The sequence below is a fragment of the Ciona robusta genome, chromosome 3 (assembly GCF_009617815.1).
Source record: "Ciona robusta chromosome 3, ASM961781v2".
NCBI lineage: Eukaryota > Metazoa > Chordata > Ascidiacea > Phlebobranchia > Cionidae > Ciona > Ciona robusta.
In genome coordinates this window covers 9,246,756-9,257,520 of record NC_143237.1, presented here as the reverse complement: position 1 = coordinate 9,257,520, position 10,765 = coordinate 9,246,756, and the positions used below count along the sequence as shown (strand labels likewise).

The window sequence follows — 10,765 nt, the reverse complement described above, 5'->3', positions numbered from 1 at the left end:
GTCAAATGGTCTAAAAACATTTCTTTTGTTTTTTCGCATTGGGCTATTTTGCCCTATACAAAGATTTTTAATAATTTGAAGAGTCAATACCGAAAATAAATATCTTCTAATCATTTGTTCCACCCATCACAACGCTTAATGTGTTGTAATGTATTACAGGAAATACGATAAACCTACAAAACAATCTTAATTTGCAAATTTCCATTCATAAAACAAGAACATATACGGAGGGTTTATCCTCAGAGGAACGTTGCTCTTCAACCTCATGATTTAAAGGCAGTGATTTACATGAGAGTTTATACTTTAAGATCCCATGTTTAAATGAACGTATTTTCCATCAATTGCCTAGTTCAGACAAACGGCTAAAAACTTTGGTACAAGTGTTACAACTAAATTGAACAGCCATTAATCAAAGGAAAAATAAAATTAAATAAGAATGGTGAGTTACTGTAACGAATCAGTATGTTTAACCATGCGGCGGTTGTAGAAACACAATCAGGTCCAAGTAGAACTACAAGTGATGTCTATTTTCCTCTAAATCAGTGATTCTTAGACTTTAAATATGGAAGAGATAAGGCCCAGTTGGCCGGCGCTGTGCGTGTACAGCTACGTTGCTGCTTTCAGTCTAACAATTTCTTATTGCTGCTGGTTCTGATTGTTGTTCGAAGTGTTTGTGATGGCAACTTCTATTCCGTGCGATTGAAGCATCTGTCTTAATATATTATTCTCCTGCTTTTTCTCTTCCATCTGGATTTAAAATAAAATATAGTTAAAGATGAGACTGTAAGTATTTAAGTGTCTATGCATGAATGTATGACACTTCTCTATCCAAGCCAAATAACAGTAGATATTAATTTGTGGCTGATAGTATTTTGTTTTTTTTTCAGTATGCTGATAATTTTAACAACCCATCAGTGACCACTAGGTTGGAGTAGTAAGTTTCAAGTGTCAAGGTTACATACGCCACAGTGGTAGCAGCATCAAGTATTGAACCTGGTATGCTTTGGTTACAATACAAGCACCTAACCACCGTGGCAAACACCATGTTACACAGAACTCATTTGGATGAAATAATAAAACAGAAGAAACGAACCTGGACTCGTAAGACTTCATAATCAAGTTGAAGTCGTTCATAACCTTTCATTCTGTCCGATAAGCGCTGATTACTGCTTTGCAAGTCAAGGATATATTCACAAGTTTTGGACAGGATTCCTCCTTTGCTCTGCATTGTAATATTTAATCGGTAAAAGTCTTAAAATATGCCTAGTTGGCACACTAGTCTAGTGCGTAATAAAACAACAGGCTTAGGTGTACTTCAATCTGCCTAATTCATCACAATACACTTACACTCTAATTCCTACAGCCTATATAACACAATATAAAATAGATTTTAAATAATTAAGAATTTGAAAGAGATCTTTAAACTTCCATATTAAAACAAGAAGTGATAACATAAAAGTTGAATTTAACAAAAAAACTACCCATAAAAAGCATTAAATAAATTGCCAACCAACCAAAGTAGCATAGATAAACATGAATTCCATTCCAGGCATAAATACCTGTCCTTGTTTGGTGTGGTCTCCTTGGCAATCTGGAACGAGTTTTGATAACTTCATGATCCAGTTGTTGATTCTATCTCTTCTCCTTCTTTCAACTGAAATAGAAAGCTTCTTTTAACCATATGCTATGTAGTTTAGTAAGTTTACTGTCCCATTACTCCAGGGGTTCTTAAACTTTTTGAAGCACGACCCCCAATGAAGATATCAACAAACTTGCGCTCTCCCCTTTTCGGTGCGCCTCCCAGTTTAAGAACCACTGCACTACTCGGTGTTACTATACGATGCGTGTTCAAGGCTCGACACTGCTACCATTGTGAGTATTAGTGTCCCTGGGCAAGACACTTAGCGGTCATTGCTCAAAACCCAAGTTATATTTGTGGTAACTCGTAAGCAGGCACGAGGTGCATGAAACCTAACACCTGTAGTATAATAACTATAACTGCAATGTTGCTTTAAAGACAAATACCCAGTGTTACCTTCATTATGCTGAACTCTCCTCGTTGTATCGCGAACAACTAATCCTCCAGAGCGAGAATTATCAACTTTTCTAAAAATAATGTTTATGTTATAGACTATATTCATAAATTCATAAATAAAGTTCTAAGCTATTTTTTAGTCAAATGTAAGTGTATTGCCTGATAAAAGTAATTTGGTCTGATAAAATGTATTTCAGTATTACACAGTATAATTATATAAACAATAAATGGATCATTAAACTTACTGAACAAAGTGGTTCCTTGGCGCAAGTGATCGGCCAACTTGGTTTGATTGTAACATATCTTGTGGTGACATCATGACATAAAATTGACCTATATAAATTATAAATATTGTTTTACACAAATGTAGTTGCTTTGTATTGTAAGGTATTTAAAATTCAATTAATTTAACTATATTGATGTTATAAAAGGATAATGACAGTAGAAGTCCGATAAAAATGCTAATGTAGCAAATTCTAAACAATGGCCGAATACACAATAGGTCATTAGTCTACCTCCTGTAACATTCTGCGGATCCTGGCTTTCTGATCCAGATGCAATTTCCTGAGTGTTGCCAGGATTTCCTGAAGAAAAATAAGCAAACTTTGCCGATGAGTTGTCAGAATCTCCACTTTGTCCAGCTCCCTCTGCGTCTCCGTTGAAAGGGTTGGTAACAATTGCAACCTGCTTCGCAAAATGAGTTTTATATGAAAATCAATATTCTGCGGGGCTGAGGTTATGTGATAAGAAGTGCCACAGGACCTGTTATGACACATTAGCGAAAACAATGTTTCTTTTACAGTAGTCACGGATTTTTCAATTAGCCCAAAATTATGATCCCTTTTTCTTTTCAGGGACAAACCTGTGGTGGCAAGGTTTGCTTGCCTGGAATTTTTCGCACTACATTAGTTAGTTTAGATAATGAACCGATAAATTAGATTAATTTCACAGTACAGTCTATCTAACTATCCCTACCTCCTCTGCATTTAAAAAAAACCGGCAGTGATGATCCCTTTGAAAATCTTATTTTAAATCAGCATCTTAACCCTTTAACTGCCGCCTATTTTTTCAAAATTTTTAATTTTTGACCAGGTATCCTCTAATTGGATTTTGTAGCCAAACTATAGCAGTTAGAGCAAAACATGCTATAGAAAGTTTGAAGAGTATAAAATTCTCTTTAACTTTATATTTTTAATTTTTTGATGACGTCATCAAAATAACGATGACGTCATAATGAATTTTTCAATATAGAATATTTCAGGAATGAACAAAAATATCCAAAAGTAATGCATTGCAAACTTAATCAGTATCAAATTATCTTTCTTTTGATGTATAAAATGTACTTCTAGCATGTTCATACAGGTAAAAATCTCATAAAGAGCCATTGGCGTCATACTTTCGAACCTCATAATGATGGTGCTATTAGTGCTGTTGACAAACTTATTGTTTTCAGTGAATAAAGTAAATTGTGGTCTGTTGTATTCATCAATGAGGCTCTAGAAAACACAAATTCAATGACAAAACAAAGTAAATAACAAAGCTTTGAAACATCAAACATAGTTTGAAATGTCCTCAGGATGATTCCCTTGATTTTCATTGAAAGGAAGTAAAGTTTCCTCACTTGAATATCCTATAGGTCCTATTCCTGCTGAATACAACATCAAATCTCGTTCAAAACATAATATGTATATTTTTTTTTACCCATAAACTTTAGTACAAATATCATAAAAAGTAGTCAGGCAAAATAGTCATAAATTTTTGAAATTTTTAATTTTCAAACAGATTTGCTTATTTTGGACATATAAACCACACTAATTAGAGTAATACCAGCTAATTCAACAAATAAAAGCAAAGAAAATGCAAGCCTATATGTCCCAGTGTCCATTTGAGCTACTTTGTACAAAAATTCTGTTATAGTACCCCTACAATGAGTTTTCAAAGCTAAAAATGCTTTGCGAAGCCTAAACAACGCTTGAATTCAAGGGGAATCCCCTACTGCAACTCCGAATCGGCGCGAACAGGAGATTACAGCAAAATTGGGGACATAACTAAAGGAAAATGGCTAAATTTGGCTAAAAATCTTCAAAAACTTTGACAAAACAATACTCAAAATGTTTAAATACGTTGATATATTTTTTATTGCTGAAATCAAAAGGAAATTGCTTCCTCTTTCCAAAAAAAACCGAAACCAAATTTGGGATCGATAATGGAGAATTGACCACAGAATCGCCGTTTAAGTGACGTGTGGTCCCAGAGCGACTTTAGTCGCCTTGGGCAGTTAAAGAGTTAACAACTTACTTGTGGACTTCCTGAGCCACCAGCGTCTTGGTTCAGCATGTTATGAATGCCGTTAGTTGTTACAATGCTTAGTGTGGCTTGCTGGTTGTCCTCACTTCCAACTTGAACTACTCGATATGTGACCTGTAAGACAATTTTAATAGGTTAATTAATTTACAATGCAAAAAATATTTCAACTTTTTCTAAAAACCAACACAACAGTAACGTTGCATATTGATTATTGTTTTCATTAATATTTTTTTATTAATGTGGTACCTCGTAAGTGGGTACATCATGCAGAAACAGACACCCAACTGAGTTATACCAACTGTTGTTGTTTCCCTATACATAGGCACCGTTTTATATGGTGCAAGCGAGGCCGGCCTACTCTGGATATTATGCAGAGGGTGCAGCACCTGCTGCGTATAGCTGCATTTTACTTTCCTACTTTCTGTAAAACAATGACGTCATAATAAATGCGTCCTCTTATGCAAATTAAAAACATCGGCGCCTATGATCTCATAATATAAAAAACATGGTACCTGTCCGTTATCACCAGATCGAAACTGATAAGTTTGAAGACCTTCTTGGCCCTGAACTTCTCCTACTTCTGAATCCTCTGTAACAAGTCCTTCTCCAACATTCACATCTGGAATATTTAAGATTAAATTTAAGGCAAATTTATACAGAGACCAAAATATTTTGGTAATGAAATATTTTGTATGAATTGCACATTTGTGTCATGTCCAAATTCATAATTAAATTCCACCGTATCCAATATACTTTGCAATATTTAAATGTGGTTTTTAAAAATGAATCAAAATAATCTAGAAATATCAGTTTACCAGTGTATGGTTCACAAGTGTGTAAAATATTGCCTCTTTTGGAACTGCCACATGGTAACCCTTTAGCTGGTGACAAGTGAAATTTTTTTTCAAAATGTTAAGGCCTCAATGATACTCACTGCATAACTTTTTTTATTTTACGACGTGCGTTTATGTCGTAAATTAAAAATAAAAATGTGAAACTTTTAAATCCTAATTTTAACTGGTCACCAGCTAAAGGATTACAGATGATCAAAAATTCACAAAAACAGAAAAAATTCACAAAAACACACAGCTAACCTTGCATGAGTTCAGATGAATCGTCATCAAGGTCGTCCTGATGTTTCTCACTAAACATAAGCTTATGATCAGCTAAAATTTACTTTAAATTCATACATAATTTAATATTAAAACTGTCTATGGACCACAATTGCAGGATTTGTGATGCATTCATGAAAATATCCTTAAGTAGGTTTGCTGCTATATTCTGTTTTTGCGCATCAAATATTTTTTCAATTTTTGCCACCAGAATCGAAGAGACAAAAAAAGTTATTAATATAACATTTTATTTTTATTGGTTGACAAAAAGTGTATAGTCTGATAAAGAGTAATTGCACAGAATCAATATTATGATCATTGGATGTATTTTAGGAAATAAACACATTAATAAAACTGTTATGATACTGTGATAAAAATTTCACCCCATAGAAAACTAAAATATTTTACAAAAACACAGAAATTAATAAAAATGACCCAAAACGTGAACAAAAATACATGTTGTGCCACTTATTTGCACCATATAAGAAGGAATAAGTCAAAAACCAATACATAACATGTGCCCATTAATAAGATGACTAATTTCACATAACATTTAAGGTCATACCTTTGCTCCAGGGCTTGGTCTAAAGAAATATCCATCTGGTTTCAATACGACATTTAAACTTCCACGCAAGAAATCACGAGTTTTGGTCACGGGAACAAACAAAATCATGTGATGCAAAAGCGCTGTGGGACAATCGCTCAACCATTGCGCGTTAATATATTCATCCGCCCAAATTAATACAACAAAAACAACGTTTCTAAAACCAATTTAAATTTATCAAAAGTTAAATAGGATTAATAAGGAATGTTTTCAAAAATATTATAGTTAGTTTTGGATCTTTAAATAGGTAAGCAAGAGCACGTATAACTAAAAGATCTATTTACTAAATAAAACAAAATAGGGCTCGATTGAATAACCACAGCTACAAATCCTAACCACTAGGCCACCTGGGAGCTATACGTACATTTACAGACCGAATGCTATTTAGATAATTGTGAAATTTACAACGGATTTATAATTTTAAAAAAATGTGTTCCCAGACCGGGAATCGAACCCGGGCCGCGTGGGTGAGAGCCACGAATCCTAACCACTAGACCACCTGGGAGCTACTCGTACATTTTCAAACTGACTGCTGTTTAGATAATTGTAGAATTTACAACGGATTTATAATTTGAAAAAATATGTTCCCAGACCGGGAATCGAACCCGGGCCGCGTGGGTGAGAGCCACGAATCCTAACCACTAGACCACCTGGGAGCTACACGTACATATTCAAACCGACTGCTGTTTATATAATTGTAGAATTTACAACGGATTTATAATTTTAAAAAATGGGTTCCCAGACCGGGGATCGAACCCGGGCCGCGTGGGTGAGAGCCACGAATCCTAACCACTAGACCACCTGGGAGCTACTCGTACATTTTCAAACTGACTACTGTTTAGATAATTGTAGAATTTAAAACGGATTTATCATTTTAAAAAATGGGTTTCCAGACCGGTAATAGAACCCGGGCCGCGTGGGTGAGAGCCACGAATCCTAACCACTAGACCACCTGGGAGCTACACGTACATATTCCAACCGACTGCTGTTTAGATATTTGTAGAATTTACAACGGATTTATAATTTTTAAAAATGGGATCCCAGACCGGGAATCGAATCCGGGCCGCGTGGGTGAGAGCCACGAATCCTAACCACTAGACCACCTGGGAGCTACACGTACATTTTCAAACCGACTGCTGTTTAGATAATTGTAGAATTTACAACGGATTTATAATTTTAAAAAATAGGTTTCCAGAACGGAATTATAATTTTAAAAAATGGGTTCCCAGACCGGGAATCGAACCCAGGCCGCGTGGGTGAGAGCCACGAATCCTAAACACTAGACCACCTGGGAGCTACACGTACATATTCAAACCGACTGCTGTTTAGAAAATTGTTGAATTTACAACGGATTTATAATTTTAAAAAATATGTTCCGGGACCGGGAATCGAACCCGGGCCGCGTGGGTGAGAGCCACGAATCCTAACCACTAGACCACCTGGGAGCTACACGTACATTTTCAAACCGACTGCTGTTTAGATAATTGTAGAATTTACAACGGATTTATAATTTGAAAAAATATGTTCCCAGACCGGGAATCGAACCCAGGCCGCGTGGGTGAGAGCCACGAATCCTAAACACTAGACCACCTGGGAGCTACACGTACATATTCAAACCGACTGCTGTTTAGATAATTGTTGAATTTACAACGGATTTATAATTTTAAAAAATATGTTCCGGGACCGGGAATCGAACCCGGGCCGCGTGGGTGAGAGCCACGAATCCTAACCACTAGACCACCTGGGAGCTACACGTACATTTTCAAACTGACTGCTGTTAAGATAATTGTAGAATTTACAACGGATTTATAATTTGAAAAAATATGTTCCCAGTCCGGGAATCGAACCCGGGCCGCGTGGGTGAGAGCCACGAATCCTAACCACTAGACCACCTGGGAGCTACACGTACATTTTCAAACCGACTGCTGTTTAGATAATTGTAGAATTTACAACGGATTTATAATTTGAAAAAATATGTTCCCAGACCGGGAATCGAACCTGGGCCGCGTGGGTGAGAGCCACGAATCCTAACCACTAGACCACCTGGGAGCTACACGTACATATTCAAACCGACTGCTGTTTAGATAATTGTAGAATTTACAACGGATTTATAATTTGAAAAAATATGTTCCCAGACCGGGAATCGAACCCGGACCGCGTGGGTGAGAGCCACGAATCCTAACCACTAGACCACCTGGGAGCTACACGTACATATTCAAACCGACTGCTGTTTAGATAATTGTAGAATTTACAACGGATTTATAATTTGAAAAAATATGTTCCCAGACCGGGAATCGAACCCGGGCCGCGTGGGTGAGAGCCACGAATCCTAACCACTAGACCACCTGGAAGCTACACGTACATATTCAAACCGACTGCTGTTTAGATAATTGTAGAATTTACAACGGATTTATAATTTGAAAAAATATGTTCCCAGACCGGGAATCGAACCCGGGCCGCGTGGGTGAGAGCCACGAATCCTAACCACTAGACCACCTGGGAGCTACACGTACATATTCAAACCGACTGCTGTTTAGATAATTGTAGAATTTATAACGGATTTATAATTTAAAAAAAATGTGTTCCCAGACCGGGAATCGAACCCGGGCCGCGTGGGTGAGAGCCACGAATCCTAACCACTAGACCACCTGGGAGCTACACGTACATAATCAAACCGACTGCTGTTTAGATAATTGTAGAATTTACAACGGATTTATAATTTGAAAAAATATGTTCCCAGACCGGGAATCGAACCCGGGCCGCGTGGGTGAGAGCCACGAATCCTAACCACTAGACCACCTGGGAGCTACACGTACATTTTCAAACCGACTGCTGTTTAGATAATTGTAGAATTTACAACGGATTTATAATTTTTAAAAAATGTGTTCCCAGACCGGGAATCGAACCCGGGCCGCGTGGGTGAGAGCCAGGAATCCTAACCACTAGACCACCTGGGAGCTACACGTACATAATCAAACCGACTGCTGTTTAGATAATTGTAGAATTTACAACGGATTTATAATTTTAAAAAATATGTTCCCAGACCGGGAATCGAACCCGGGCCGCGTGGGTGAGAGCCACGAATCCTAACCACTAGACCACCTGGGAGCTACACTAACATAATCAAATCGACTGCTGTTTAGATAATTGTAGAATTTACAACGGATTTATAATTTGAAAAAATATGTTCCCAGACCGGGAATCGAACCCGGGCCGCGTGGGTGAGAGCCACGAATCCTAACCACTAGACCACCTGGGAGCTACACGTACATATTCAAACCGACTGCTGTTTAGATAATTGTAGAATTTACAACGGATTTATAATTTAAAAAAAATGTGTTACCAGACCAGGAATCGAACCCGGGCCGCGTGGGTGAGAGCCACGAATCCTAACCACTAGACCACCTGGGAGCTACACGTACATAATCAAACCGACTGCTGTTTAGATAATTGTAGAATTTACAACGGATTTATAATTTGAAAAAGTATGTTCCCAGACCGGGAATCGAACCCGGGCCGCGTGGGTGAGAGCCACGAATCCTAACCACTAGACCACCTGGGAGCTACACGTACATATTCAAACCGACTGCTGTTTAGATAATTGTAGAATTTACAACGGATTTATAATTTTAAAAAAATGTGTTCCCAGACCGGGAATCGAACCCGGGCCGCGTGGGTGAGAGCCACGAATCCTAACCACTAGACTACCTGGGAGCTAAAGGTACAGAATCAAACCGACTGCTGTTTAGATAATTGTAGAATTTACAACGGATTTATAATTTTAAAAAATATGTTCCCAGACCGGGAATCGAACCCGGGCCGCGTGGGTGAGAGCCACGAATCCTAACCACTAGACCACCTGGGAGCTACACGTACATATTCAAACCGACTGCTGTTTAGACAATTGTAGAATTTACAACGGATTTATAATTTTAAAAAAATGTGTTCCCAGACCGGGAATCGAACCCGGGCCGCGTGGGTGAGAGCCACGAATCCTAACCACTAGACCACCTGGGAGCTACACGTACATATTCAAACCGACTGCTGTTTAGATAATTGTAGAATTTACAACGGATTTATAATTTAAAAAAAATGTGTTACCAGACCAGGAATCGAACCCGGGCCGCGTGGGTGAGAGCCACGAATCCTAACCACTAGACCACCTGGGAGCTACACGTACATAATCAAACCGACTGCTGTTTAGATAATTGTAGAATTTACAACGGATTTATAATTTGAAAAAATATGTTCCCAGACCGGGAATCGAACCCGGGCCGCGTGGGTGAGAGCCACGAATCCTAACCACTAGACCACCTGGGAGCTACACGTACATATTCAAACCGACACGTACATAATCAAACCGACTGCTGTTTAGATAATTGTAGAATTTACAACGGATTTCTAATTTTAAAAAAATGTGTTCCCAGACCGGGAATCGAACCCGGGCCGCGTGGGTGAGAGCCACGAATCCTAACCACTAGACCACCTGGGAGCTACACGTACATTTTCAAACTGACTGCTGTTTAGATAATTGTAGAATTTACAACGGATTTATAATTTTAAAAAATGGGTTCCCAGACCGGTAATCGAACCCGGGCCGCGTGGGTGAGAGCCACGAATCCTAACCACTAGACCACCAGGGAGCTACACGTAGATATTCAAACCGACTGCTGTTTAGATAATTGTTGAATTTACAATGGATTTATA

General features: G+C 38.0%; 1 protein-coding gene and 27 non-coding genes across 29 annotated transcripts; all 28 read right to left on the bottom strand.

The window, feature by feature from the left end:
* Positions 1-135: 135 nt before the first annotated feature.
* Positions 136-6,179, bottom strand: LOC149739147 (upstream stimulatory factor-like). Of its 2 annotated transcripts, none has more exons than XM_089874578.1 (10): positions 6,020-6,179; positions 5,437-5,486; positions 4,855-4,961; positions 4,334-4,456; positions 2,551-2,722; positions 2,281-2,368; positions 2,036-2,106; positions 1,560-1,654; positions 1,094-1,222; positions 136-747 (listed from the first exon to the last, which is right to left on the bottom strand). In XM_089874578.1, exons 1-10 carry the CDS (start codon positions 6,052-6,054, stop codon positions 637-639), a joined length of 981 nt encoding a protein of 326 aa, XP_089730704.1. In that variant the 5' UTR covers positions 6,055-6,179; the 3' UTR covers positions 136-636. The 2 variants fall into 2 exon arrangements, with proteins under 2 accessions (XP_089730704.1, XP_089730705.1); XM_089874579.1 differs by having other exon boundaries at positions 2,551-2,719.
* Positions 6,180-6,491: 312 nt separating this feature from the next.
* Trnae-cuc (transfer RNA glutamic acid (anticodon CUC)) lies at positions 6,492-6,563 on the bottom strand. Its single transcript has one exon. It is a non-coding gene; the product is annotated as a tRNA-Glu (tRNA).
* Positions 6,564-6,642: 79 nt separating this feature from the next.
* Positions 6,643-6,714, bottom strand: Trnae-cuc (transfer RNA glutamic acid (anticodon CUC)). Its single transcript has one exon. It is a non-coding gene; the product is annotated as a tRNA-Glu (tRNA).
* A 79-nt stretch (positions 6,715-6,793) lies between these two features.
* On the bottom strand, positions 6,794-6,865 carry Trnae-cuc (transfer RNA glutamic acid (anticodon CUC)). Its single transcript has one exon. It is a non-coding gene; the product is annotated as a tRNA-Glu (tRNA).
* A 230-nt stretch (positions 6,866-7,095) lies between these two features.
* On the bottom strand, positions 7,096-7,167 carry Trnae-cuc (transfer RNA glutamic acid (anticodon CUC)). The gene has a single exon. It is a non-coding gene; the product is annotated as a tRNA-Glu (tRNA).
* Positions 7,168-7,280: 113 nt separating this feature from the next.
* Positions 7,281-7,352, bottom strand: Trnae-cuc (transfer RNA glutamic acid (anticodon CUC)). Its single transcript has one exon. It is a non-coding gene; the product is annotated as a tRNA-Glu (tRNA).
* Positions 7,353-7,431: 79 nt separating this feature from the next.
* Trnae-cuc (transfer RNA glutamic acid (anticodon CUC)) lies at positions 7,432-7,503 on the bottom strand. Its single transcript has one exon. It is a non-coding gene; the product is annotated as a tRNA-Glu (tRNA).
* A 79-nt stretch (positions 7,504-7,582) lies between these two features.
* Positions 7,583-7,654, bottom strand: Trnae-cuc (transfer RNA glutamic acid (anticodon CUC)). The gene has a single exon. It is a non-coding gene; the product is annotated as a tRNA-Glu (tRNA).
* A 79-nt stretch (positions 7,655-7,733) lies between these two features.
* Trnae-cuc (transfer RNA glutamic acid (anticodon CUC)) lies at positions 7,734-7,805 on the bottom strand. Its single transcript has one exon. It is a non-coding gene; the product is annotated as a tRNA-Glu (tRNA).
* Positions 7,806-7,884: 79 nt separating this feature from the next.
* Trnae-cuc (transfer RNA glutamic acid (anticodon CUC)) lies at positions 7,885-7,956 on the bottom strand. Its single transcript has one exon. It is a non-coding gene; the product is annotated as a tRNA-Glu (tRNA).
* A 79-nt stretch (positions 7,957-8,035) lies between these two features.
* On the bottom strand, positions 8,036-8,107 carry Trnae-cuc (transfer RNA glutamic acid (anticodon CUC)). The gene has a single exon. It is a non-coding gene; the product is annotated as a tRNA-Glu (tRNA).
* Positions 8,108-8,186: 79 nt separating this feature from the next.
* On the bottom strand, positions 8,187-8,258 carry Trnae-cuc (transfer RNA glutamic acid (anticodon CUC)). The gene has a single exon. It is a non-coding gene; the product is annotated as a tRNA-Glu (tRNA).
* Positions 8,259-8,337: 79 nt separating this feature from the next.
* On the bottom strand, positions 8,338-8,409 carry Trnae-cuc (transfer RNA glutamic acid (anticodon CUC)). Its single transcript has one exon. It is a non-coding gene; the product is annotated as a tRNA-Glu (tRNA).
* Positions 8,410-8,488: 79 nt separating this feature from the next.
* On the bottom strand, positions 8,489-8,560 carry Trnae-cuc (transfer RNA glutamic acid (anticodon CUC)). Its single transcript has one exon. It is a non-coding gene; the product is annotated as a tRNA-Glu (tRNA).
* An 80-nt stretch (positions 8,561-8,640) lies between these two features.
* Trnae-cuc (transfer RNA glutamic acid (anticodon CUC)) lies at positions 8,641-8,712 on the bottom strand. The gene has a single exon. It is a non-coding gene; the product is annotated as a tRNA-Glu (tRNA).
* A 79-nt stretch (positions 8,713-8,791) lies between these two features.
* On the bottom strand, positions 8,792-8,863 carry Trnae-cuc (transfer RNA glutamic acid (anticodon CUC)). Its single transcript has one exon. It is a non-coding gene; the product is annotated as a tRNA-Glu (tRNA).
* An 80-nt stretch (positions 8,864-8,943) lies between these two features.
* Trnae-cuc (transfer RNA glutamic acid (anticodon CUC)) lies at positions 8,944-9,015 on the bottom strand. The gene has a single exon. It is a non-coding gene; the product is annotated as a tRNA-Glu (tRNA).
* A 79-nt stretch (positions 9,016-9,094) lies between these two features.
* Trnae-cuc (transfer RNA glutamic acid (anticodon CUC)) lies at positions 9,095-9,166 on the bottom strand. The gene has a single exon. It is a non-coding gene; the product is annotated as a tRNA-Glu (tRNA).
* A 79-nt stretch (positions 9,167-9,245) lies between these two features.
* On the bottom strand, positions 9,246-9,317 carry Trnae-cuc (transfer RNA glutamic acid (anticodon CUC)). Its single transcript has one exon. It is a non-coding gene; the product is annotated as a tRNA-Glu (tRNA).
* An 80-nt stretch (positions 9,318-9,397) lies between these two features.
* Positions 9,398-9,469, bottom strand: Trnae-cuc (transfer RNA glutamic acid (anticodon CUC)). Its single transcript has one exon. It is a non-coding gene; the product is annotated as a tRNA-Glu (tRNA).
* A 79-nt stretch (positions 9,470-9,548) lies between these two features.
* On the bottom strand, positions 9,549-9,620 carry Trnae-cuc (transfer RNA glutamic acid (anticodon CUC)). The gene has a single exon. It is a non-coding gene; the product is annotated as a tRNA-Glu (tRNA).
* Positions 9,621-9,700: 80 nt separating this feature from the next.
* Trnae-cuc (transfer RNA glutamic acid (anticodon CUC)) lies at positions 9,701-9,772 on the bottom strand. The gene has a single exon. It is a non-coding gene; the product is annotated as a tRNA-Glu (tRNA).
* Positions 9,773-9,851: 79 nt separating this feature from the next.
* On the bottom strand, positions 9,852-9,923 carry Trnae-cuc (transfer RNA glutamic acid (anticodon CUC)). The gene has a single exon. It is a non-coding gene; the product is annotated as a tRNA-Glu (tRNA).
* An 80-nt stretch (positions 9,924-10,003) lies between these two features.
* Trnae-cuc (transfer RNA glutamic acid (anticodon CUC)) lies at positions 10,004-10,075 on the bottom strand. The gene has a single exon. It is a non-coding gene; the product is annotated as a tRNA-Glu (tRNA).
* Positions 10,076-10,155: 80 nt separating this feature from the next.
* On the bottom strand, positions 10,156-10,227 carry Trnae-cuc (transfer RNA glutamic acid (anticodon CUC)). Its single transcript has one exon. It is a non-coding gene; the product is annotated as a tRNA-Glu (tRNA).
* Positions 10,228-10,306: 79 nt separating this feature from the next.
* On the bottom strand, positions 10,307-10,378 carry Trnae-cuc (transfer RNA glutamic acid (anticodon CUC)). Its single transcript has one exon. It is a non-coding gene; the product is annotated as a tRNA-Glu (tRNA).
* Positions 10,379-10,478: 100 nt separating this feature from the next.
* Positions 10,479-10,550, bottom strand: Trnae-cuc (transfer RNA glutamic acid (anticodon CUC)). Its single transcript has one exon. It is a non-coding gene; the product is annotated as a tRNA-Glu (tRNA).
* A 79-nt stretch (positions 10,551-10,629) lies between these two features.
* Positions 10,630-10,701, bottom strand: Trnae-cuc (transfer RNA glutamic acid (anticodon CUC)). The gene has a single exon. It is a non-coding gene; the product is annotated as a tRNA-Glu (tRNA).
* Between the last annotated feature and the right edge of the window lie 64 nt (positions 10,702-10,765).

Coding starts and splice junctions, on each gene's coding strand:
- LOC149739147 (XM_089874578.1), bottom strand. CDS start 6,054: ATGGATATTTCTTTAGACCAAGCCCTGGAGCAAAG. Junction 4,962..5,436: donor TTCATCTGAACTCATGCAAG/GTTAGCTGTGTG, acceptor TAAATATTCCAG/ATGTGAATGTTGGAGAAGGA. Junction 2,369..2,550: donor TCCGCAGAATGTTACAGGAG/GTAGACTAATGA, acceptor TAATTTATATAG/GTCAATTTTATGTCATGATG.